Here is a 26,988-nt window from a genome sequence, read left to right as displayed (position 1 = left end):
ATGGCGTAAACTATCGTACGTAACTCGTCCAAAATGTGTGTACCGGACTCGTATGGTAATCCCGTACTCGACTTCGTCTCGCACGGGAACGACCACACTCGTCCGGTAAACACTTATTTTCAGGACTAGTAACGTAATATACTATTATAAGTATCATATTTGATGAATATCATAACATAACTGAAATGCTTTTTACAGTCAATGTCATGGAAAGAGTTTAAAAAATATAATATACCACCTTTATGAAAATCAATAACTACTTTCTCTTTAAATTGTTTACATTTTACCTGAGTCATCCATTGGAATTATTACTCTGTGCAAAGGTCAGTATCAGATGGGAAACAGTAAGCCTGAGGTCACGATGCTATAACTCAAGGTCAAGCTCCTAGCCTTCTTCTGCCATAGATAGAATCTTGCTTTCCAAATCTGGACATCAGGAACTCTTCCGCTACAAACCATGAAACTGTAAATCAGAAGCGGAAAGTTTACTAAATTTCCATTTTAGCCTACCTTGGCTGGTAAAAAATCTTTGAAATAAAAAAATGCTTGTATGATTAAAATTTGTACATCTATCTGATATCAATTTAGATTAACAGATAACAGAAAATTACAATACTTTCTCAAGTGCCGGTCAAAAAGAGGATTTGTGAAATTGCATTTATTTAATTAACTGGTTCTATAAAGAAGTCTTTTTACCATTGTCTCACTCTGAAACAATTATGTTTTATCTGGTTCTGGAATGCAAAAAAAATATATTCCCTATTCTCTGTAAGTGATAATACTCTCCCAAGGTTTCTCGTATTTAACAAATTAATGTATGTAAAATAGGAATGTGCCCAGCGTGTTTTATAGTTGTTACGATATATCATTTTCATGATGTCTATAAGTTATTGTAGCTAAGGTCCTAGGTCCCTAAACCATTAGCCTAGTTACTATGCTATGCTAATGGTGTTACACACGTCCAGTTATGTCATTATCACTAATTCAGTCTACACATCTTGTCAGGTAACTAAATCATCATTGACTATCGATTAAAAATTTTTTAAATAAAAATTATTAATTTAAATAATTTCATCGGACATACAGAAATACTATAGGTGGTTACATGTGTATATTCGTTATGGACACGAAACCAATAATACTTCTATGGCATTGAGGAATCAGCTGGAGCTGACCCTGTCTGCAGCTGTATCTGTCGTTTTATCCAAACAAGAGACAAGAAGGGGAGGGGATTATTGCTATAGTTCTGGTTTTGGTTGTACGTTTTGCTCTATTACGTTATGTCCGTATTGGTGTAGCTGAATGCTTTATTTCAAGATTATTGTTAGTAGTTTTCTAAATCTCATTTTAGAATTCTAAATTCTTGGTTATTTAGTACATCAAAATGAGTTTTTAAACGCAAGAAATACCAAGTTTTCACCCATGTAGTTGGCGTTTGACGTTAGGAGAAAGGCTAACATACAGGAAGTGTTCAGATTTCACCAAGGACAGATCTAAGTAAGTTTTTACTTATTTTACAACATGTTATTCTAGAAAATATTAGTACCTAGATTTTCATAATAGTTTCTTTAATGTTTCTGACTGATTTAAGTAGGGTCAGGGTGGTTGATTGTACCAACTCATGGTACGGTAATATGCTTGTCCAAAACATGCTACTTGGGTTTCCTTTGTTAAGAATTAAATAAAATCTGCTGGCAGATGAATCAATTATCTTATAACCAAATTTCAGTTTAATAAGCTATGTGTATATTAAGTAGGCTATGATTGCTATGTCAACAATTTTGTGTAAAATTTAACTTATATCAATATGATATGTAATCAATAGGCCTATGCCTACTGTTATTATTTTAATCCCTGGCAATATAGGCTATTGGATTTATATTCTGAAATGCCTTGTATAATGATAGTTAGCCTTTGAAAATTACAAAGTAGGAACTTGGATAAAGATGGGTTTCATGATGGAATGGCCTCTAGATCGTCTGAATAAACTAATATAGGTTTAAATTACCTGTTTTCTGTCAAAACGATCAGTTTAGTAGTATGATGACTACAGCTGTTTCGTGCTTAAAAAATAGCACATCTTCAGGTCCAGAATGTCTTGCTAATCCCTCATGATTAGTAGCGTCTGGTCGACCAGTTTATTAAATGTATTTTCGTGTGTGTCGTATCCGTATGTGTGTCCCATTTATTTATTTGTTTATATTTTTGACGAACTCTACATGAGGGATTAGCAAGACATTCTGGACCTGAAGATGTGCTATTTTTTAAGCACGAAACAGCTGTAGTCATCATACTACTAAACTGATCGTTTTGACAGAAAACAGGTAATTTAAACCTATATTAAAGATGGGTTGTTATTCATAAGAGCTCTCTCCATTTGATGTTAAGTAAATACTGAAATTTCGTGAATATGCCTTCCTAACTTATGTTTTGGAATGTTTTCTGTGTAACATATTGACCAACTCTTAATCATCCAGCCAGAAAAAAAAACAGATGTATAGGGCTGGTGATAAGTTACCATACACCAAAATAACCACAGCATAGGCTGTGTGCAGTACAAAATTGTCTAGGTAAGTTAGGGGAATGGTAACTTAGCAGTGCTTGTCTCCAAATCTGAAGGTCGCCCTTTTGATTCCAAGCGCGATTGTAACTTAACTGGACCCAGATACCATTTGACATCGGGCAATCAATTAATGATGCTATTACCTGAGGGTTAATCTAACAAAGGTTAGGCTAGTTGAAAAAAGGTTTGATAACCAGGGGTGCCCATCCCTCCCTAGACTCATGACGCATCCCCCCAATTAAGCAAAGGCCCCCCCGCCATAAATGAGGTACACAACAAATGAGAAACATTATTCCCCCGCCCAGCACTATTTGTAAAACTAAAAGAAGTTTTATACATTTTTTTAGATAAAAATGCAAACCCAGTTAATCTATATAAATAAAATAATAACTTAGTTTTGTCTGTAGGCCTACATTGCTCAGAATTATACATATTTTGGGTTATTTTTACGTTTTATACATGTTTTTTCTCAATTTATGTCCGTCTGTCACGGCCCAGAAGGCATTTTACGCAGCCTACTCTAAAGAAAACTAGAGTACCGATTATGATTTTAATGGTTTAATTGTATTCACGGGATTGGCAAGAGTGTCCTTAGCCATTAAAATATGGCATTACTATTTTGGAAATAAAATAACTGACGATCAATATTTTCTCCACTGTTTACTTCATACGTCATTTATGAAATAGGCCTACTAATAATCTGTTAAGAGGTCGTATATGAAATTACGAACAGCTGTTTTATAAAGATTCCTTTTTCTAGCTGTCACTGATATGTTTACATAAATGTTGTTTACGAATACTGTGTGGGCCCTAACCATTTCCGATTACGTTTGTTACCATTTCCGATCACGTTTGTAAGCAAATCCAAAACCAAGTGAGATTTATAACCGTGTGGCTTTGGCTTACATATCGGGTTTGTATCTTTCAAAAAATGATAAGTAGCCTACTTACTAAGTACCGGTAGGCCTACTTATTTTTATTTTTATGTATTTATTTTATTTATTTGTGCCGTACTTATATTTTAGTTAAGTTTAGGTAGTATTTTTTTGTTAAAGATGTTACATGAAGCAAAAGGGCCTAGGTTTTTAGGATTTTTCATTGAGGAAAGAAGGCTTAACTGAATGGGAAAGAGTCGTAACTGGCACAAGAAACACTAGGCCTAAATTTTACACCAGGATTTTAGGGTCGGAAGGAACCCTCACATCCTTTAGCTGTTAAGGCTGTCAGTGACGGTAACATGTAAAGTCTTAAGTGTTTCTTTTGCTAGTTTGGACTCACATTTAGCTTAGCCTTTTAAATATCTTAACTAAAAATATATAAAATATTTATATATTTTTTTGTAGTTATCAGTTTATCTTTGACTATTGTAGGCCTACATTAGAGGTTAAAAAAGATGATCTGTTTCAATTGCCAATTAACATTTTCTTCATCCGATTAGTCCATGATATATTATTTTGGCTGCGGTTCAGTTTCCGTCAAAAATATATAGGCTAGCTTACTGGTCTGACACTATTTCTCATTGTAATATTTATCCGGTAAGTTTATTATTGTAGAAATTAGCCTAAATTAAATCTGATTTGAAAGATTAATGTGACGAGTTAAATAGGGTAATATAAAATGACTTTTTTACTGTATCGGTATGGTTTTTAAATAGGCTTAATGTATGAACTTGAACGGATGGTGTTTTTGGTCTTTGGGAACATCAAAACTAAAAAGTAAATCGGTCTCGAGTACAGGTCTTCTTACCATGAGACCTACGGCTAGCGTATTCCCTATATGGGAAATTTGCTATGAAATGACTTCTTCATTGTAACTTAGGGTTTTTTGTTCTTTGTGGTTTTTACTTAATAGCATATTTTCTATAGAAGTTAATTCTCTTATGAATGTTTGCCCATTAAAGAAAACAAAAATTTTATGCCTAGTATGTAAAATAGGGGTAGCAGAATTTTATCCCCCTGGAATTTTACCCCCTGAGCAAAACTGACGTCACAAACCAGGGGGTAAAATTCCGGCTGCGAACTTTTGAGTTGCACAACATCAGTTCAATAAATTAAAGGTGCAGTTAGACGTATATTTTCACTCAGAACATCAAATTATAAAACCTAGAATATATGGGCCAGAATTTTTTACCCCCTGGCCATTTATAGAAATTGGTAAGAATAATTAATTTTATTGGAAATAAATTGTTTTTCTATTGAATTCAATTGAAATTATCTTTATTCTACTTCATTCTACAGTCGTATAATAAATCACACCCAATTATCATTCAAAATTCAGTTGTTAGCTAAACCTGTTTACTTAGTTGAGATTACAAATTAATTAAGAAAAGCTACTTAATAATAAAATGTTTACTACTCAATCAAAACTGAAATCAGAAAATTTATTAATCTCACTAATTTCTATATCTGCACAGGGGGTAAAATTCTACGCCGTACATCTACAGTTGCCTAAACCCTAGTTATATGGACAGCCTGGGGTAAAATTCGAGGTTTTATCGCTAATCTAATTTATCACGCTCTGTTTATTTTAATTAGACTTCCAAACCCACGGGGGTAAAATTCCACCCGCTTACAAACTTTAGAGCGCTCAGGTTACTACGCTATAGTGACGTCAGCTTTGCCCAGGAGGTAAAATTCCAGGGGGATAAAATTCTAGGGGGACCCGTAAAATAAGCTTAACCTAAACCTGTTTGAAAAATAAAACTTGCAATTGAAGGGTTTTAATTTAAAATCTATCACCAAAATCGTGTTACAAATTCCTTTATTGAATAACTATTCCTCTTACGCTATACTTGAATCTTGATTTTCATCTCTGCTTTTTGCAACTAAAATCTAAATAGAGATAGAGAGAGAGCACAGACTTGTATTCAGGGTACCGTAACTTAGTTGGACCACGTCCAAACTCCAAATTCTATTGCATTTTCTTTTCATTATGTTGCTATTTTATGAACGCCCACACATGTGAAACACATAAACAGCTTGTTGCTATTTTCTAGCATTGACCTCCTTACACCTATTTGTTTTGTTCAGTTTAAATAGGTTTGGTGTAATGTTTCCTAGTTTTACCGGTCTGCTTGTTTGTGTGTATGTGTGTGTGTGTGTGTGTGTGTGTGTAGATGTCCTACAGAGCTTCAGACCACACCTGTTGTCTGATTTTCATGAAATTTGGTAGCCTATGTAGGTACTAATCCATAGTATCTCCAGGCGTTTTTTGGATTTTGTTAAATTAGATTTTTAATGGTGATTTTCCCATAAAAACCCATTAAATAATGGTAAAAAAGGATTTTCTTGAAAATGGCCCGAACAATATTCATAAAAAAATTTTTTGTCCTTAAACATTTTTAACAAAATGGTACAAATCCATATTCTATTAAAATTACGGTTTCAAAGTTATTGTAACTTTGTTATTTTCTCATAAAAAACCCCCATAAAATTTAAAAAAAAATTGGATTTTATATAAAGCCGGTTTTGTTCAAACAATGAGTTATGGTCCTTAAAATTCTAAACAAAATAGTGCAACCCCCCTAACTGCCGCCCATTGCTGTAACAACTGCTGCAACTTTTTAGATTTTTTCCTATAAAATATCATAGTTACTCCCACCGCTTACCCATGATAAAGGTAGTTGACAAGCTTATGGGAGAAAGTATGAGTCAAATATTGCTGATACCATTTATTTATAACAGTTTTCTTAAAAACTAAACAATGGTTTTCTTTAGTTTTTCATTTTCTTTGTAGTTATATGCGAGTACATAATAATTAAAACAGAGAGTAGATGAGTCAGAGCAAGTGTGTTAATCAACTTTTTTATGCCAAAAAATTAAATTGTTCGTGAGATAATTTTGAATTTTCAGATTGATTGGAGAATAGGTAGCATATAGGTAATTGATTTGCTTGGTGTACTAGGGTCTACTAACATCTTCAGACAATGGTGTTGAGGCACTCAGAGTTTGCTAGTATTAAAATAATATTTTCTCTTAGTTTTCCATACTTTGATACTTAAATGCAGGCCAACTTTAAAGATGCTTGTCATGTTGTCAATACAAGGCCGTAGCCAGGGAGGGGGGGTTAAGGGACCAAACCCCCCCCTAAAATCTTAAAATTTAGTTGTAAAAATCAATGTTTTATCCTACAGTATGTTTTGAAATTTATGAATACAATGGTTACAGTTTAGTTTTTAAAATGTCTACTTGTTAATGACAAATAAAAGGTGAAATATGAGGTTTTTGGACACAGTTCTAGACGTTTTAAACCTGGATTTAGAAAGTCACCAAGACAAGAACTACTTTTGGGAGGATATGGCCATAATATAAATTATGTTTTAAAATGTTTTTGGGGGTGAACAACTTATTACCCCCTTGAACAACCCTCACTAACCAGACCCCCCCCCCCCCCCCCCGAAAATTTTTCCTGGCTACGGCCTTGGTTTCGCTTGATCAAAAAGTTGTTAAAATCAGTAATTTACACTAGCCACTGTCTGTGATATAAATAATCCCCATTCATTTTTATTCAAAAACTAGCTAAATTGAAATTAGATGCCTACTTCTAGCCAAAAGCTATAAATCGTACACATTGATCCAATATTGTATTGTATTTATTGATAAGAATGTAAATAATAAGCTGTGACATCGGCTCGACAAAGTCGGTTGTAATTTTGAGCACGTTGCAATTTTGTTGCCACATTCATATCTTTGTGAATCAAAGCTACGCAACTGCTGACTAAGTAGACGTAATAGTCTGATAAGGTTGTGTGCGTTAAGATAATAGAAGTTATGACGCAACTGTTTTAAAATATATTGCTCGGCCTAATTTCAGTACTAATAATAAAATGTCCGCTTAAAAGAAATATTTTTGAAAAAATTGAGAAATTAGCTTGTTTTGAAAAAAAAAATGTAATATGGATTTTTCATACCTATTATATTATTAATTTTATTTGCCCTTTTTAATCACAAAGCACTTAGGCTAATGTTTTGAACTTCATTTAGTGTTGCACTTTTCATGACTTGGCAATTCTTTATAGATTTTAAACACTCCCATATGAAAGAAACTTTTTTCCCAAGTTGACGAAGATTGTGATCAATCTGAACTCCATTCAAACAGGCTTGGCTTAATCCGGCAATTTGGCAGCAGTCGTTAAAATGTCGTACAGCAAAGATGTGCCATTGTAAATAAAAATGTTTGTCGCAAAGTTTACACTTATTTATTTATGTATACTAAAATCCAGAATACACTATCATGCTTTTATCTTGTAAAGAGTGTCACATTATATTCAAGGTGTACCCCAACGACCACAGAATATTACTGTCTTTCATCGTTAAATTTTTAATTTAATCAAGACTTTCATTTATCCATTCTGATTATTCTGGATTAATGAGAGCTTACTGTATCACATGTATTTATTTTTTTACATAAAACCTCTTACATTAATGTAGATACTTGGTTCTTAAAATATTTTGGTTTTAAAGTAGTCTTTTTCCATGAGCTTTGACTGTTTTAACGCCAATATTCTTATTATTATTTTGTAATTTTAAAACACGTTTTATTAATACCCTATCTAATTATTTCAATTCTCATTGATGGGTATAAACATAGACTAACCAACACAAGTAGACTTCTCATCCCATTGTAAATTTTGAAGCACGTTTTTCGTGTCTAGTTCATGTAAGTGACACAAAGGCGCTAGTGTCGATGAAACTTTGTTTCCATTATTTTAGGGTTAATTTCTTGATTTGTGCTTAACTGTTTGGTTATATAACTAGGGGACAAGTTATTGTTAATGATTAGATCGTATTATTTGGTTAAACGAGGTTTTAAATGGCTGTAATAACGGGAAACAAATTGTAAACAAAACACGACCTCTACATAAACCGTACATGAACTAACAATAAAATTGTCTTCAGCTGTTCCATAAGGATGAGAAATCTACTAAGGGAGTATGTTTTATCTATGGTATAAACAAAGTTGTAAATTCAAATAATTTATAGTCATTAAGTACATTGTAGGCTAATAAACCAGGTAAAAAAAATACATTGTATAACCAGTACATAGACAATTTTAGTTAACTTAAAAATACTGCTTTAGTTGGCAAAATATATACGACACTATTAAAAAAAGAAATTGTTCAGTAGGTATAAGTAGGGATAATTTTAATCCCTTGCAACAAAAAGAAAATTTTATAAAAATAATTTTGTCATTAAGTATTTTCCTCAATCTTCATTTATGATAATCAATTGGCATACATTGTATTTATAGAATGACACTAAGCTTAACATTGGATTGCGCCCAAGAAAAATAATATTAGCCTAGCTTCCTGGCAACACGACCACGACTTGTAAACACTCCGTCCACTGCACGGACAGATCTATAAATTTGGTGTCAAGGGTCTTTAATGACTTTTTGTGATATATATTTATACACTTCCCTTCCAGCTAAAATCAGCGTCTCCTCTAAATTTGTAGGATAACCTACATTTACTCGAGAGTGACTTTTAATCTTTCCACAAAACTTTACTTAGCAAATTCAAAATTCTGACAGTTTTTTTTTACTTGATAAGAAAAAGGTTTTTATGTTTGTAGATGTATTGTTAAGTAATTCAAAATATTAAGTAATTTTGCTTGTCTAAGTATTGCTTAAGTTTTCTACCCATCAATGTACTATCATGTTATTTTTTTTTTAATTGTTTAACTGTTTTTGGTAGACTAAGATGTGTTTTTTTATTGCTTTTGAAAGAAAGATTATTTTTATTTGTATAATTTCATGGCTTAGCAAAAAATTACTCCTTAGTGTGGAAAAAATAGTCTTTGTTGCAAAAATGTTTCAAAGCTCTCAATTTACAATTCTGCTACATAGAGATAAAAACCTATTTTCAAAATGTCAAAAGCATAGTCAAAAAAATATGTTTGATAATTTGAATACACTTGTTGGGACCAAAATTGATACTCTATATTAATTTTGAAAGTTCTTCGCGTTTAATGATTTTTATAGTAACCATAAACTAATGCTTCTAATTAGTAACTGTTAATGACTAACTCACCAATTTTTGTAGTGTAATGATTTGAATTAGGTACCGGTACTCTAAACATCTTTTAACTAAGCTATTGATTTTAATGTACTATGATCATTACTGAGTCTTAGCCTAAAAAAGTTTTTTTTTACCTTGAGTCATAGCCTAAACAAGTATTTTACCTTGGATCTTAGCCTAAACAATTTTTTTAGCTTGGGTATTAGCCTAAACAAGTAGTTGACCTTGGTTGGGTCTTAGCCTAAACAAGTTTTTTACCTTGAGTCTCAGCCTAAACAAGTTTTTTACCTGAGGCCATAGCCTAAACAAGTATGGGTCTGAGCCTTAAACAAGTGTTTTTACCTTGGTTCTTAGTCCAAACAAGCTTTTTTCAGTTTTTTACAGCTATCATCTGTGGGTTTTTTTAAAATTATATCCTAGCTGTGACTGTATTAGAATGTTTATGTTTCAGGCCTCCGAGATGAGTGAGATCGACTGCACCATGGAAGTCGAGCCTCAGCTTCCCGTGTTTCCAGACTCCTCCAAGCCTTGCGTACAAGTGTGGATGGACAAGTTCACCAAAGGCATCTTGTCTTGTAACCACTTCAAGGACCACTGGAGAGTCTGGGTGCCGCGAATCTTCAGTCCAGAACCGAGCAACAACTGTCTAGACTGGAATTTTGACAATGAGAAAGCCCAACAGATTCTTATAGACACCCTCGAAGAGTTTATCTGCAACGGGGACCCTCAAACCGTGTTAAAAAGCCTCAGCCAGTTGGACAATCCTCCGTCGATATGCGGACGAGTTTTCAAAATGGGAGAGCCTACTTACTATTGCAGGGAGTGTGGAATGGACGCAACCTGTGTCTTGTGTGTGGACTGCTTCAAGAAGTCGGTTCACAAGAACCACAAGTACAAAATGGGAACTTCCAGCGGAGGAGGATGCTGCGATTGTGGAGACGTCGAAGCCTGGAAGAACGATCCTTACTGTGACATTCATGCTCAAGGTCTTCAAAAGAGGCAGTCATACGGGAGTGTACTGCCGGAAGACATTGCGGAGAGAGCGCGTATCACTTTTAGTGCAGTTCTGCGCTACGCTTACCAACTCCTCACACTGGAATTTTCACCAGGATTACCTGCGGACTTACTTCTTAAACAATCTGAAGAAGATTCTCTAAACTTTTTGCAGTCTCCAGATACATTCTGTACGGTGTTGTACAATGATGAAACTCACACTTTCGAACAAGTCATCAACACCTTGGCGAGAGTTATCAAGTGTTCGCAGAGGGATGCGATTGAGTTTGTTACAAACATAGACAGAGAAGGAAGGGCTGTTGTGAAATGCTCTACGTTCCAATGTTGTTCTGACCTAAAGCAAGAGATTGAGAGGTTCACTTCAAGACATGGTAACAGACCGCTCAAGGTTCTAGTTGTACATGCGCATGTCGTAGCTCATCAGTTGTATGCGATGCGCCTCCTCACGTGGCTACAACAAATCCTCAGCAACTGCGAAGGTTTCAGAGTCGTATTTAGTGAAGTCGCATTGCAGATCAAATCACCAGACACCTCGATAGTAGAAGGAATTCTTTTGCGGGATTCCAATCTGTGGAAGTCAGCCCGTCTCCATTGGCACAGACTTTTTATCTCAGGAATGCTCATGGAATACGAGAGTAAAAAGGCATTTGCAAAAGTTTTTACAAAAAACTACGGTGCAGTGATGAAAGATTTTATTCGGGACGACCACGATCACTCGTTTTCTGTAGCCTCGTTAGCAGTTCAAATTTTCACTGTTCCGACGCTTGCTCATTATCTAATAGCTCACGAAGATGTCTTGTTGACTTTGTTTAACACCTTTATTTCAGAGTGTTCCCGGAAAACCAACAAGTCTGGGAAGTTGGAGTTTGAGAGAAACGTCTCTAACAGTGCTTTCAAGAGAGCTCAATACGTACTTTATGACTTGAGGTACTTATTAGGGGTGATCCCAGATGTGTGGACAGATGAACTGAGGAAAGGAATTCTCCAAGGTGTAACACTTCTACTGAACCTGCTGAACATCATGCAAGGAATGGATGCAGTTACTAGACAGGTCGGACAGCACATGGAGTATGAGCCAGAGTGGGAGTCAGCTTTCAATTTGCACATCAAGCTCGCCCCTGTGATAACCTTGATTCTAAAGTGGTGTGGATCGGACAGGGTTGTTCTGATCAAAGCGTATCGTGCGACTCTCAAGAAGCTTTACGAAAATCCCAGTTTCAATCCTTCCAGTGTTGGAGAGGTGCGTGAACTAGCTGATCACAGTGCTTCCTGCCTCCAATATGATGTTTCGTCTCAGCCCGTCTCGATACACCTACCACTCTCGAGGTTCCTCGCTGGACTTCACCTTCATCTTGAAAAATTCGGGTTGCATTTTGATTCTCCCGAATTCCAAATTCCAACCAAGCAAACGCCAGAGCAGATCATTGAGCCTGTTTTGAGGACACAAGTCATGATATCTCAAGTCCACGCTGGAATGTGGCGCAGGAACGGTTACTCGTTGTTAAATCAACTCTACTTCTATCACAATGTCAAATGTCGAGGAGAGATGCTAGACAAAGATGTTGTTCTTCTCCAGATCGGTGCATCACTAATAGAAAGTAACGAGTTCTTGATTCATCTGTTGAATAAGTACAACCTTATCAATTGGGCTAATCCGTTGTTTGAAACAAATACGTTGAAAAACCCTGAAGAGGATAGTATACGTCAAACGATAAGTCTGGTTGAGGAATTCCTCGGGCTACTTATCACCTTAGTAGGGGAAAGGTACAATCCAGGCGTAGGACAAGTGACTCATGATGACTGCATCAAGAAAGAAATAGTACAACAGCTTTGCATCAAACCAATGTCTCATTCGGAACTGAATAAAACTCTGCCGGATGATGTCAACCATGAGACAGGTATGGAAAAAGTCATCAATGATGTTGCTGTATTCAAGAAACCTACCCAAGCGTCCGGAAAAGGTGTGTACGAACTGAAACCTGAGTACTATGACCAGTACAATGTTTTCTTTTATCACTACACCCGAGAAGAACTGTCCAAATCTGAGGAAGAACAGCGTAAGAGAAGGAAAACAGCTGGTGATTTAGAATGTTGCCCTCCACCGCCTCTTCCTCCGCTGGCAGAGTCGTTTAGTGTTTTGGCCAACTTGTTGCAGTGCGATGTTATGCTTCACATTATGCGTATTGTGCTGGACAGAAGCATCAACTTGAGAGCAAGAAGTTTTTCTGAAGCTCAGTTGAACAAAGTGTTACATCTTATTGGGTACGCTCTTCACGAAGTTGAGAGACAAAACTGCCAATTTCTCATGTTCACTGAAAGGGCTGAAAAGTGGGATCTGGAATCTTTAATGCAAATGCTATCTAAAAGCCCTAGGATTGAAGTCCACAAGGACTTGTTGACTTGGACTGTAACAAAATTCAGAAATGTGTCTGCAGCCCGTCGGTTAGGCCCCCAAGCCCCTCAGGTCGAGGCACTTCCCCAACCTTCAGGGAGTCAAGAGGATGAAGCAGCCAAGGAAGAAAAGAGCCTGAGAGCAGCAAAAGCTGCCGAGAAAAGGGCAAAAATTATGGCCCAAATGACAGCGATGCAAAAAAGTTTCATGAAGGAAAATGCTAAACTCTTTCAGTCCACTGTCAAATATCCTGACACGGAAGAAATCACTGGTTCAACTATGGATTTAACGGAAAGCGTTGACGAAATCCCAATCTGCCTTGGTCCTAACCAAACGTCAAGGTTTTGTCAGAAAAAGACATACACTTGCATACTTTGTCAGGAAGATCAAGCCGTAACAGCAGAAGGCCCAGCACTGGTGTACGCAGCGTTTGTCCAAAAGTCCACTGTCCTCTCCCGCTCTAGAAATGATGAAGAATACGAAGAACAGGACCCTCTCTTTTTACCATATAGACTCGGCCCCGCACCTCACACTAGCACTTGTGGTCACGTCATGCACAGTACATGCTGGCAAAGGTATTTTGACAATGTCCTTGCGAAAGAAAACCGACGTCCCTACAGACTCAGACAACCTGCGAGTTTCGATGTAGAGAAAAATGAGTTTCTTTGCCCCCTTTGTGAGTGTCTTAACAACACAGTTTTACCACTGATTCCTGCTCTAGGCAGTTTCCAACAAGGTAGCCAAAATATCGATAATCTTAATCTTGACGAGTGGTTAAGTAGTATCATGATTGCGTTGCAGCACAAAAAGAGAATACAGAAGAACAAAGCTTTGGCTCAACAGGCCAACACTAAAACAGAAAATCCAGTCAGTACAAAGACCCATGTGAAAGTGGATATGCCATCGAGTTCTGACGATACTCCTTCAAATTCTCTTGTAGCAGTGGCAACACCTTCACCATCAGTAGATCCGGCTTCAGCAGAAGACGAAACAAGCATATCTATAGACTTATCAACCTCTGATGAAGAGTTGGAATATGAAAATGAGCCAATTCCTACAACGAGGGAGATAAGCATCGCCGAAAGTGATGTTGTAATGCAGTTGCTGTTGTATTCGAGAGCAGACCAGAACTGCGAACCGTCAGGTGAATCCAACACCGCTCAAGTGAAGCCTCACACTCAGCTCGCTCCCGATATTTTAGATATGATTTTGCTGTTCTCCCAAGCCACATTCACTAAAGGTTTAGGAGCTCATCCAAATCAGGACGACCAAAGAGTACCACTAATGGCTTGGAAATCTTGTGCCTACACAATTCACTCACTAGAATGGTTAACTAGAGACATAGGAAAACCCGTCTTAGGCGATTTATCCTGTAGGCAACAAGACTGTTTGGAAGGTTTGGTAAGAATCGCTGGTGTTTTAGGTTCTACTTGGAAGCAAGAACAGGTTATTAACGGTCACGCTTTCCGACTGCTATCGTTAGTGCTAGAAAATCCACCTGATGGACCATCACTCCTCGATTGGGACAGTTTTGGCGTCTTAGTGCCTCTAACCATTTCCATTCCTAGCCTGTTCTACACCGAACAGCCGATTCCGATTCCAATGGGAACCACACTAGAGCTTCACACATTACATCTGATGTTCATCTCTAATATGGCTCAGATAATTCTCACTTGCGATCTCCAACGAGCCGGAATACCCATGGATGAAGATGTTGAAGATTCCGAAACAGAATGTCTTCGCGAAGTCATCACTACTTTGAGGGGTAACATCGACGTGAGCACCTCAACCGTTTGGTCGATAGTTCAAGAAAACTCTATTCCGTTTCTCCGGTGTTGCGTTCTGTTCTACCACTATCTTACTGGAGTCCCAGCATCTCCTGCATTAACGGAAGTCGGAGGCGATACTTTTGTAAATATGTGTAATTACCTCGGTCTTTCTCCGACGTGCAAGGAACTGCTGTCTCCTACCAACGTGATGACTTTGATCAAGAAGTGGGCGAGTCATGACAGAGTGAAGGTGTACTTGAGCCAGTCGCCTCTGTCTTACAGAGACCCTCTCGTGGTCAACAGATTGGTCAGTCTGCCCGACGACTACAGCGAGCTTATCAACACCGTCAGCCTCTTCACCTGTCCGAACAGCGACCGAGAGGACTCCCGCAACCCTACGATGTGTCTAGTGTGCGGAGAAATGCTGTGTTCTCAGAGCTACTGCTGTCAAACGGAGCTCAACAAAATACTGGTGAGTGAAATTCTTATTTTTTTAAAAGTGTCTGTACTTTAAAATAGACGGAATTTGCTTACAAATGGGTTTTACTGGATAAAGAAACCACCAAACAGCCATATTATTCTGTATTAGGATTTTTTAACTGATTGCTAAAAAAACGTATCACGTTAATCGAATAAAATTTTACCACAAGTGAAATTAGTTTAACTTATTTGAAAATTAACACCTTACCTTTTACCTTATAATAATTAATATACAGTGCAGTCCGGCTAATCCGAACTAATTGGGACCGAACCCCGTTCGGATTAGCTGATTGTTCGGATTAGCCGAAATAACGTAGATAATCAAGATGGAAGCAATTTTAAGGGGTCGTAGTGTCGTAATATGAACGAGCAATACACAAAAACCAATTTTAATAGTCCATTTACTACAACAAAATTAAAAAAACAACAGTTAAACTTAAATAAGCGCATCAGTTGTGCAATATCTAGCGTGTCAACAATCAACTAGCGTAGAGCGATATGAACGGGTGGGCAGACGTGTATGATGTGACGATAATGCGTGCGGACTGTACGTCTGCACGCACTGCTTACCGAGACTGTACACAGTAGCCTACACGTCTGCCCCGTTCTGCCCCCCTCCCCTCACCAATACACCTAGCTTAATTGTCAGAATCGCAACACAACAACACCTTGATCTAGTCTGCTTTTGTTTACGTAGTGCGGTCAGTCACCTGTGGATTTGCGTGTGTACGGGTTTTTAGTGTGATAAGTGCAATGTCTAACAAACGTAAACATAACACTTTGACTCTTAAAGATAAGCTGGAAACTTTAAAACGTTTGGATAATGGTGAAAGTGTGACTAAACTAGCGAAAGAGCTGAACGTTGGCAAAGCTACAATTTGCGACTGGAAAAAAAAACCGTGCGAAACTTCAACAATATTGCACAACGTCTTCAGAGGTAACCCTTGAAAATCGGCAAACGGCGCGACAGTCGCAGTATGATAAAGTTGACGAAGCGCTTTTTCTGTGGTTCTCGCAAGAAAGGGAAAGGGGAACCCCTTTAAGTGGACCTATCGTTCAAGAAAAGGCAATTCAGTTGAACAATCTGTTAAATGGCGACAGTTCCTTCACAGCCAGCACCGGTTGGTTTGACCGGTGGAAAAAACGTCATGGTATTCGGCAGCTAACTGTCACCGGTGAACAACTTTCCTCAGATCAGGCTGCAGCGCAGGAATACCTTGCTTCATTTGACAATTTAATAAGCGAAGGAAATTATTCACCCCAACAGATATATAACGCTGACGAAACCGGCCTAAATTTTAGAGCACTGCCAACTAAAAGCTTGGCCTCTAAATCAGAAAGTCGTGCTCCTGGTTTTAAAATGAGTAAGGACCGAGTAACCATTATGGCTTGTTCCAATGCTGCTGGTAACCATAAGCTTCCTCTTATGATGATAGGCAAAGCTGCTAAGCCTCGAGCCTTCAAGCATGTAAACATGAAGTCACTTCCAGTGTATTACAGGAACCAGAAGAGAGGCTGGATGGACGGGAAACTGTTTAAAGAATGGTTCCATGACCAATTCGTACCATCTGTTAAACGGTTTAGCCAAGAAAATGACATTCCCCCACGTGCTATTCTTTTGCTAGATAATGCACCGTCCCACCCAGATGTCGACGAACTAACATGTGGCGAAATAAAGGCAGCCTTTTTACCTCCAAATGTGACGCCATTATTGCAACCAATGGACCAGGGGGTTTTGCAGGCTCTGAAGCTTAAGTATCGCAAACACTTTTTAAAGTCCCTAATTGAAGATGGTACAATTCCCTTGGTTCAAAAAATTAAACAAACGAACGTAAAGGATGTTGTGTATTGGGCAGCTGAATCTTGGGAAAATGTGACAACTGGGGCGATAAGAAAATCGTGGAAAAAGTTGTGGAAATCGTTAGATTTTGAAGAAACCCCTACCGAAAATGACCCAGTTAACTTATTACCAATGATTCGAAACATTCCCGGTTGTGAAAACGCGGAGGAAGAGGACGTGGATGAATGGATGGCGGCAGACGGTACTAGTGCAGAGACTCTGACTGACGATGACATCGTAGCAGCAGTGACGCAAGATCATGTTCAGGGAGACGAGGGGGAGGGTAGTGATGACGAGCCAGGGGGTGGGGGAGGAGAGGAGAAAGTGACACACAATGAGGCAGCTGCAGCGCTTGACCTTGCCCTTCGCTACTTAGAACAACAGTCTACTGCCACGCCTGCAGATGTGATGTTCATGAGAAAATGGCGGAACTACGCGGCAAAAAACAGACTTACTAAACTGCAGCAAATGACAATGCGGGACTTCATGTCCAATAACAAGTAGGCCTAACCAAAGTTAATTTTTCAGTACGGTATGTGCAATATTTCTTACAAAATAATTCTTTGTTTTATTTGTTTTTTATTACGATTTGTAAATTTAAACTTTACGTAATAAACAAACCATTGTATTCCTTAATTGATTACTCTGTTTATACTTTATTTCAAGATGTTTTACCTTTCCCATTGTATTTTATATAGTGCAAATTTATTAAAATTAATATCGGGAACGTGTTCGGATTAAGCGGACGTTCGGATTAACCGTGTTCGGATTAGCGGGACTCAAGTGTATTATTATATGCTACTATTAGTCATTGCTATTATCTATACTATCCAATTTTGTTTTACACGTAAAATGCATCATGTTTTTAATATACATAAAAATGTTTAAAGTTTTTAAAAATAATTGATAAGAGCAATAGGTGAAACCACCATAGATAAAAACCATACTCCCTTATCAAATTTCTCATCCTTATGGAACAGCTGAAGCCAATTTTATTTTTGGTTTTGTCCAGTGCTGTAGATGTCATGTTTAGTTTACATTTTGTTTCCCAATATTTTAGTAATTTAAAACCTCGTTTAACCAAATAAAACAATCTAATCAACTCGTCCCCTAGCTATATAACCAAACAGTAAGACACAAATTATTAAATTAACCCTAAAATAATAGAAACCAAATTTAGTTGACACTAGCCATCAGTGTATAAACTAGAGGATGAGAAGTCTACTTGTGTTGGTTAGTTTATGGTGAAACCCACTTTGTATTTCTCCGTTAGCTAATAAACATAACAAATACTGAACGCATAAGATGTAAATAGGTTGTGAAGAATATAGCACTTTTTTCTTTCTTTCTTTCTTTCTTCAAATACTGAACGCACTTACGTTCCAAGCAGGTTGGCGCGTGCACATTCCACGCACACCAGTGTGGAGCAGGCGCGTGCATGTTCCTACGCGTGCGGGAGTGTGAGATTCTTCTTCTCGCCAGTCCCAACAGAGGGTGCTTCATGACCCCTCCTTATCTTGACGACTACGGAGAGACTGGTATTTATACATTTACATCTTAGTATAATCTTAGTTGCCTAAATTAAAATGTAAAAAAGTCAAAATCCAAATCATTAAGTAAACAAAAACTAATCTATAAAAAGCATAAAAGTACAGAAATAAGTAAAATGCACGTCAGTATCTTCATAAGGGTCGTGGGGACAGTTTATGCAACCTGCACTATGAACAAGTTTTTTTACAGTAATGTTAATAGCACAAATATTTTCTTTAAAAACTTTACTGCTAGTAAAACTTTTTTAGGTGAGTCGATGGCTCAGTCAGTAGCTTTACGGATTTTGAATCCAAGGCAGCGATGTCGTGGGTTCGTATCCTGGTCAATGCCACAAACATTTTATCAGTACAGTTCACCTTCGTACTACCGGCCCACCCCTTGCTTTGCTGGATACATTCCACGCAGGGGCAGTTAGTCTATTTGGACAGGCAAATGCAAGTTGTTATTAAAAAAACCTGGAATTGAGCATATTAGTCTCCATTTCGTTATATTTAGACAGATTTTAGCCACATGTAAGTAAAAATGTAGTGAACTTCATAAAGGTTGAAAATAAAATGTTTTTAAAATTGGGTGTCGGTTTACTAGTTTTTTGTAAAAATCCAAAACCGAGATTTGATGTTAGTTTTGGTTTATTGATTCTCCAAGACAATTTTTAGGTTAGTTCCTTCCGGTTTACATAGAGAGCAATTTGTTGATTACCATTTGTGTCTTTCAATTTCTATCCCTGACTGAGACTGGACTGGATTCAGTGCAACACTTATGAAGTACCCCTAGCAGGTCTTGGCTGAACTCACCACTGATCAGACTGATCGACCTGAGTATAAATTAATACACTGTAGACCTAGAAATGTGTCGGAGAATATATTAAGTTTTCACACATATGTTACTCTAGAGAGTCTGTTGCATTTATTCATGTTTATTCTCAAACTGTTAATTATTTACAGATCAAGGGCTGAGGCGAGGCAACCCCCTCCGCTTGTGTCGTGAGCGTTACCGTAAACTCCAGCTACTGTGGCTCAGTCACGGCATTCATGAAGAGATCGCTCGAGCCATCGAGTCGAGTAATAGTCTGGTGGCTACGCAGTGGCAGCATCTTTAAACGCTTTCTGGTCTCGTTAATTTATCGGTCAAACCTGTTCCCATTGTTGTTAACTGGGTCGTAAATCAATAGTTTATTTTTTTATTTGTTGATAAAATTTATATTTTCGGTTTCCAGATCTGTAATTGTAGTGTTTTTCATGTTGGGCTGTCTGTTGCAAAGATTTAAACCGTTAATTTTCACCGGGTTAGATTTTAAGCGTGTTGTGCTGAAATTTTATGTTATGAGTGGAATCAAACCAGTCGACGTGTTTAACGACTTTGTTTCCTGTGAATATTGTTTTTAAAACTCCTCTTGTTAAATGAATTCATAGTTTTATAACTAACGAGCTATTGATTTCTTATTTAACCTTTATTATCCTTAAAACAAGAGTAATATTCTTACGTAGGTTAAAGTAGTGTTCTTAAAAAGCTCTCGGTCCAATACAGTTTACAACCATTCGTTTCAGCTTTAACAATAACAATTGAAATGTTATTGAATAGTTTTAGCCCTTAAAGGATTGAAAATTGTTGTTAAATATATGTTTCATAAGTTTAAACACCCCGTTAAATAACTGATCTGCCTTCTAGTTAGTAGGTTTTAGTTCCTTTTCTGAAAACTTAAAACAATTTGTTTTTCAAAGCTTTTTCAAGACTCATTATTTTTAAACATGGTAAATATTAGGGCTCTTAAAAATTAAGTACAAACACTGCATGATATGGATTGTAATTATTCCATTTATTTAAAGACCGCATCCAATTTGTTTTTTCCAGACTTACTTTTTCTAATGATTGTATATAATGTTTGATATTTGTTATTTTAATTAGGAAATCATAACAAGAACCGTTCAGTTTCAACTTTTACATCACAATGTTAGGTTTTTTATGCTTTTCTGATGATGCAAAACAATCTATTTTATATTATAAAGCTTGAAAGTTGTATGAAACGTTTTAGCCTTAACAGCTATTAGATCGCTTTAAAACACATCTAGCCACAATAATAAATAGTTTGAAATGTTAATCCAATTATTGAAATCATGTTACGGATTTAAATATGTAAAGTGCATATTTTAGGCAAATCATTTATTATATTTTCAACTATAACTAACAACTTGTTTATAACTATGTCCTTTGCATTTGACAAAAAGACATTAATTCAGTATTTTTTACAACAGTTTGTTACACACCCATCTTGAGTTGTACGATTGAAAAATTAGGATTAGTTTAGTTCCTATTTGGTATTATTTTAACACTGAGTTATATTTCTGAAACTGTTCAAATTTATCTTGCTGATATTTTTTTCTCCCACCACCAATTCAACCAGCTGATTTAACTTGAAGGATAGTTACAGATAAGTTTTATTTATTAACATAAGTTTTATTTATACTGTATTAACTTTGCATCAAGTTCAGCTGTTTCCCATGTCATGTTCAATTTAACCTGCACAAGAGAAACATTTTTCAGTAACTTACAACTTCATACTCTCTGAAAACATTGTTTTAAAAAACTAATATGTTAGTGTTTTATATATATATATTTTTGATGAAGTGTGATATTTTAGTTTTACTATATAATTTAGGTCTTGTTTATGTTGTTGTTTGTAATTTAGAACCGGAAATAAAAATTATTTGCACATATGGTGAGTCTTTTTAACTGCATACAATGAATACAAACCCTTTAAGAAGCGAAATGCTTATGGAGAATGGTCAGACTGAAATTTTGCCGCTCAAATGAGCTTTGCGCTGCCGCTACGATCCCTCACTCAGCAGCCGCGCCACTCTATCTCTCTCTCTCTCTCTTTAACAGATTCTTTATCTCACTCAGTCAGTTGACTTGGCGGCGTGCTCGCGATAGTCTACCACGCGGCCGCCACTAGGATTATCTGACATTCGAATATTCCCAGACCAAATTTTTAACAAATGCATTGCGATTCTTATAAGTTTTGTATTCATTGCCACATCACAAGTACAGTGCACGATGGTGAATGAAAATAAGTCAACCTTGAGTGGATTGACTTTTTATTGTAATCATACCAACCAAAAAAATCATAAAGAAAAAATACAATGATCTTTGTGTAAAGAATTTTACATCATACTAAACAGAAACAGGTACTTTTCCATACTACTAACGACTTCAAAACGATAGGTTGTTAGGTGATGTTGCTCTTTGCCGTTCCTACACACGGAAAAGTAACTTAATGTACTTTTTCACCACACTATGATGTTTTTGGCTGTATTACATACGTTAATTGGTGGCTGAAAGTTACGTTTTGCTGGCCATGCCAGCTGTCATCGTAATTTGGGGACCGAGCAGGTTTTTACAGGCCGGAGCCGCAAAATCAGCTGTCCGCTTACTTACTTAAATCATGAATGCATTTTAAATACACAATCAAAATCCATAGCATTGCAATAGAATTGTGTTATTGTCACCGTTGCCTAGCAACAATTTATTTTTACGAGAGGTCGTCCAGTGGTCGAAACTCGACCAAAAATATGTAATGTACTCACTTCTCTATTTTCACCCCACACTGTAAATAAAACATGTGATTGGAGTTTCTTCCATTTGTTTTGATTTTCTGTTTATATTTTGTTGTTATTTCGTCACCAGCATGGCAACGCATAAGATCCATGTTATTTTTTTCAAATTTTTAAACTCATTTTTTGTGCTTATCTTTGAGCCTATTTAAATTTATAAAGGGATTCTGCACACCTACAGGATAATAGCTTTCTAACGGTATGCGTAGATTTACCCCACGATGCACACAAGCTGAGAAAAAAGGTTTCAAAGAAACATGCTTGCCTATTAATATATAGACGAGAGGTCGTCCAGTGGTCGAAACTCGACCAAAAATATGTAATGTACTCACTTATCTATTTTCACCCCACACTGTAAATAAAACATGTGATTGGAGTTTCCTCCATTTGTTTTGATTTTCTGTTTATATTTCGTTGTTATTTCGTAACCAGCATAGCAACGCATAAGATCCATGTTAATTTTTTCAAATTTTTAAACTCATTTTTTGTGCTTATCTTTGAGCCTATTTAAATTTATAAAGGGATTCTGCACACCTACAGGAAAATAGCTTTCCAACGGTATGCGTAGATTTTCCCTACGATTCACACGAGCTGAGAAAAAAGGTTTTAAAGAAACATGCTTGCCTATTAATATATAGATAGATAGATTTTTGCTGATTCCTCAAATTATTTCTTCACATAACCTTAAAGCTGTAGTTGTGTTGACTATCAGTGTGCATTATTATAGTGGTGAATAGTGGTAATAGGGTATAGTGTGGTGAAAAATAGCGTTCGTACCACGGACCGAAATGGTTTTGCAGCTCTCGATCGATATAGACCACCAACCACGTTATTGATCAGTTTAGTTTGGCTTTGACAAATTGACTTACTTACTCTTACTCGTGGCCATTGAAAACCAAGGTGGTCTTTGGCCTCGTCAACCATGTGCCTCCAGGATCCTCTGCCCTCTGCCAGCTCCCATACTCCTTAGGTCCTTTGTAACCTCGTCAATCCATCTCATCCTCGGCCTTCCCAATGGTCTCTTTCCCTCCAGCGTACCTCTTATCACTTGTTTTATCATATCTCTCTCATCTCTGCGTTGAATGTGACCCAGCCACCTCAATCTTCTACTCTTAACCACTCCCACAATATCTGGTTCCTTATATAATTCCCTCAATTCCGTTTTTTCTTATTCTCCTCGAGTCTCCGTTTTTTATCGGTCCAAAAATCCTTCTCAATACTTTATTTTCAAAAGTAATAAGTCTTTTTGGGATTTTTTTGTGAAAGACCAATTCTCTGATCCGTATAGCACTACAGGTTGCACTATGGTTTTATACATTCTTATTTTGGTGGTTTTTGATAGAAGTTTACTTTTGAATAGTTTTACTAAGCTCCAATATGATTTTTCTGTTGCCGTGAGTCTGTTTTGAGTTTCAACATCTTCTCTGTTATTGTTTGTGATTGTTACTCCAGATATTTAAATGTGTTTGCTTTGTGGAACCTGTAGTCGAATACTTCTGGTCTTCTTCATCATCTTGCCTACTTATTTTCATCTAGTTTGTTTTACTATCATTTATTTTTTAGCCCACTTTTCTTTTATTAAGACAAAGTAAATTAAATAGGTACTTTTAATTGAAATAGCGAGATAGGTAGATCGTAATAGGAAGTAGTAAAGTTGTAAAAAAAAAGATAGGTAGGTAATTAATTAGAAATGACTGTTACGCTGAATGGGCTTACAGCGAATGGCAAAGGGACCTACTGTTTATAGTGGAATCCGAACCATCTATATATATAATTCCGTAAGTCAAATTTTTGTAAAGAAATTGTGAGTGACTGGATGGCCGTAGAAGGATGGGAGGGGTCTTATTTTAAAGGTCTTGACGTGAATTTTGAGGGAAAACTATTCATTTTTCTTAATTATGTGCCAAAAGGGTGTAACAGAATAAAATAATTCACATTTAAATAGCATGGGAATCTAATTTTATGTGTTTTTATTTAGTGTAAACACAGCTGTGATTATATAAATTGAAAAAAAAGTTATAACTACACCTGAATGTGCATATGTTATTATTTTGTTATTGTAAAATTGTTTGTGAAGCAGTAAACAACACAAAGTGAAAATTAGATCAAATCTTTTGAACTGTAAACAATTTGATACTTTTAAGCTTAATACTTTACAACGGATTGTTTTTTTGCACAGTAATGTATAATGTCGAAAGACTACCACGCAGAGTTATTGTTCCTCGAAATGAAAACAACAGGCACCAGATTTGGCACAATATTAATGGAAGAAGAATAAATGAGCATCGGATGAACATGAATTTATTCCTGTGTATAAATTACTACTTTTAAATGAGATTGCATTACACATGGTAGGACCAAAGAACGATTTGATTTGGTAAAATTTTGGCGCAAGAACGAACCTTCACAAAAGTGGGCATTTATTTTTAAAAAACCCAGGGATTACCCATGGTCAACTATATGTTGCTTTCAGAAAAGTAAAGAGGCCAGATTATGTTAAAATAGTACTAGAACCATATAAAGACCAAGTAATCGACCGAAATGGATACTACAAAAAACAAATTGTTTCAGAGAGATTTTGTCGTAGAATTAGCAGTTTACAATTTCGATGATGACATTATCTCTATGTGATTTTCTAAGATAATTTATCTATATTTAAAGAAATCTATATAGATTTAATTAATAGTCTTAAAGATTGTTTATTGGAAAATGTTCCATAGTTGTAAATTATGATTAGAAAGTTTATATTATAAACACGGAATTTTAATTTTAAATAGAGCAGACATCAAAATGCACTATGCAGGTATGTAATAACTATTATACATATCATAATTTACAAAAATGTTAAATGATAATTCAAGGTAGGGTAATCCATGAGACTAATAATTTGTACAAAATAATTACCATAATATAGGGGCTATTGCCCCTACAAGCCACTAGTTTGCCTTGTAATTAACAAATTAGTCTAATCAGGATAGTACTGTGAATAGTGGTGCTAACTAGTGCAGACGGTAATCCACACCAGGGAGTATCGTATCCAGAGATTATGGCTGTAAATATCCACAATTTGTTACCTCCAAGTAGCTGGATTACAGGACGACGCCATCCATGGTCTACCTCTACCCTAATCTTTCTAGTATTCGTGAGCTTAATTAATATAATGTGCTAACTGCGTTAAGGCATATAGAGGTATTTTACCATTTATAAACGCAGCCAAATCAACAGAAAGTTGTAAAAAAATAGTTAAAGTTGAATTGTTTGTTTCTTTGACGAAACAAACCTTTTCACTGCAATAAAAAACCTTCCACGATATGAATAATAATTGTTCTTTCATCAAGGGATGCAAGATTGTGCACACCCAATTTTTATTTTACAACCCATGATTCAGCTCAGATGATAAAATTTGTGCTCTTATGTACGGTATCTCTCACAATTTCAAAACCAAAATTAAGTACTTTAATACGCCCATTATTTAGCAAAAATGGTCCGATTTTAGGTACAAATGTGTAAACCTACGTTCATTCGAACGATTTTGCTAACCAGCATAATCGGACTATGGGAACGGGAGTTTATGTGGTAAAAATGGATCTTTCCCATTTTTGACCCTAGAAACACAAAATTCCATAATTTCTCTCTAGACCATTTTGAAGAAATAAAAAAGCAAATAATTTAATATATTGAAGTGTTTTTGTATGTTCATTGATTACAGAGAAATTTCAAAAAAATTTAAATTTAATATTCCCATTTTATCTTATGGAGAATAAATAAACTGTTGTACTTTTCTTGTTTATGGAAATATTTTAATCAAATTTGGCAATTTCATACTAAGCTATCAATATTTCAATAAAAAAACACACCTCACATCATCCCCGTAGCAGGAAATCTAACTCACTAAAATCAATGTTATTTAAATAGGAGCTAAATCTGACAATTTTTACGGAATATTTTAGTAGAAATCAACCCGGGTAGATGGAAATTCGCTTAGTCTGCAGGTTTGCTGTGACGGGGGTATTTTTTACTTAATACTTTTCATCATAGCTATTACCATTAGGGGACTATGTTTTATCTATATTTTCATTGAATGGCGACTCGAGTCTCGAGTGTGGGATGACTCGAGTTGACTCCATTGAGATAAATAGCTCAGTGATAGGGTGATAGACTTGCGTTGGGTCTTGACTCGAGTCAACTTGACTCACCAACACAAACTCAACTCGTCACAAGCTCAGTGGTCAGTCAGTCAGTCATCCCTAAACCAGACTCAGCCGGACCCGGACTGAGTCTGGTTTAGTTTTAGGACTGAGTCAGTCCGATCCGATTCCAGACTCAAGCCAGCAGCCACCTCCAGAGCCACTCCAGCCCAGGTGACCGGCCCCCGGAATGGGCACACGGGAGGGACTAAGGCTAATGGTGTAGTGACGTCATACAGTATCTTTAGTGGCTAAAGTCTACTCTTGAGGCAACACGATTACCGTAACAAAACGATGTCTTTTCAGCGGCGTTCGTGGCATAGTTGGTAGTGTTTCGGATTGGTGTTCAAGAGGTCCCGGGTTCGAATCCCGCTGGCAGCACTAACTTTTTGTCAAAAAATTTTTCATATCAGCAAGTTTGGTTGGTTAGGTTAGGTTATAACAGTTTAATTTTATAATACTAAATTTTAAAATTAATTTTATAATTAATTAAAAATTATAAGTAATCATTAATTAGATTTTTGTCTTATATAGTTTTTATAATTATCAGCAAGTCTGGTTGG

The 26,988-nt window shown here is 36.4% G+C and overlaps 1 protein-coding gene across 2 annotated transcripts; it reads left to right on the top strand.

Annotated features, from left to right (window-relative positions):
- Positions 1-1,252: 1,252 nt before the first annotated feature.
- On the top strand, positions 1,253-21,341 carry LOC128985450 (E3 ubiquitin-protein ligase UBR2). Of its 2 annotated transcripts, none has more exons than XM_054404938.1 (4): positions 1,253-1,497; positions 10,033-15,228; positions 18,467-18,614; positions 19,572-21,341. In XM_054404938.1, the coding sequence occupies exons 2-4, from the start codon at positions 10,042-10,044 to the stop codon at positions 19,724-19,726; spliced, it is 5,490 nt and encodes a 1,829-aa protein (XP_054260913.1). In that variant the 5' UTR covers positions 1,253-1,497; positions 10,033-10,041; the 3' UTR covers positions 19,727-21,341. The 2 variants fall into 2 exon arrangements, with proteins under 2 accessions (XP_054260913.1, XP_054260912.1); XM_054404937.1 differs by having other exon boundaries at positions 18,464-18,614.
- Positions 21,342-26,988: the final 5,647 nt, after the last annotated feature.

This window comes from Macrosteles quadrilineatus, unplaced genomic scaffold (assembly GCF_028750875.1).
Source record: "Macrosteles quadrilineatus isolate MER2022 unplaced genomic scaffold, UCM_ALF_1.0 Scaffold_2__2_contigs__length_208266976, whole genome shotgun sequence".
NCBI lineage: Eukaryota > Metazoa > Arthropoda > Insecta > Hemiptera > Cicadellidae > Macrosteles > Macrosteles quadrilineatus.
This window is presented reverse-complemented; position numbering and strand designations above follow the sequence as displayed.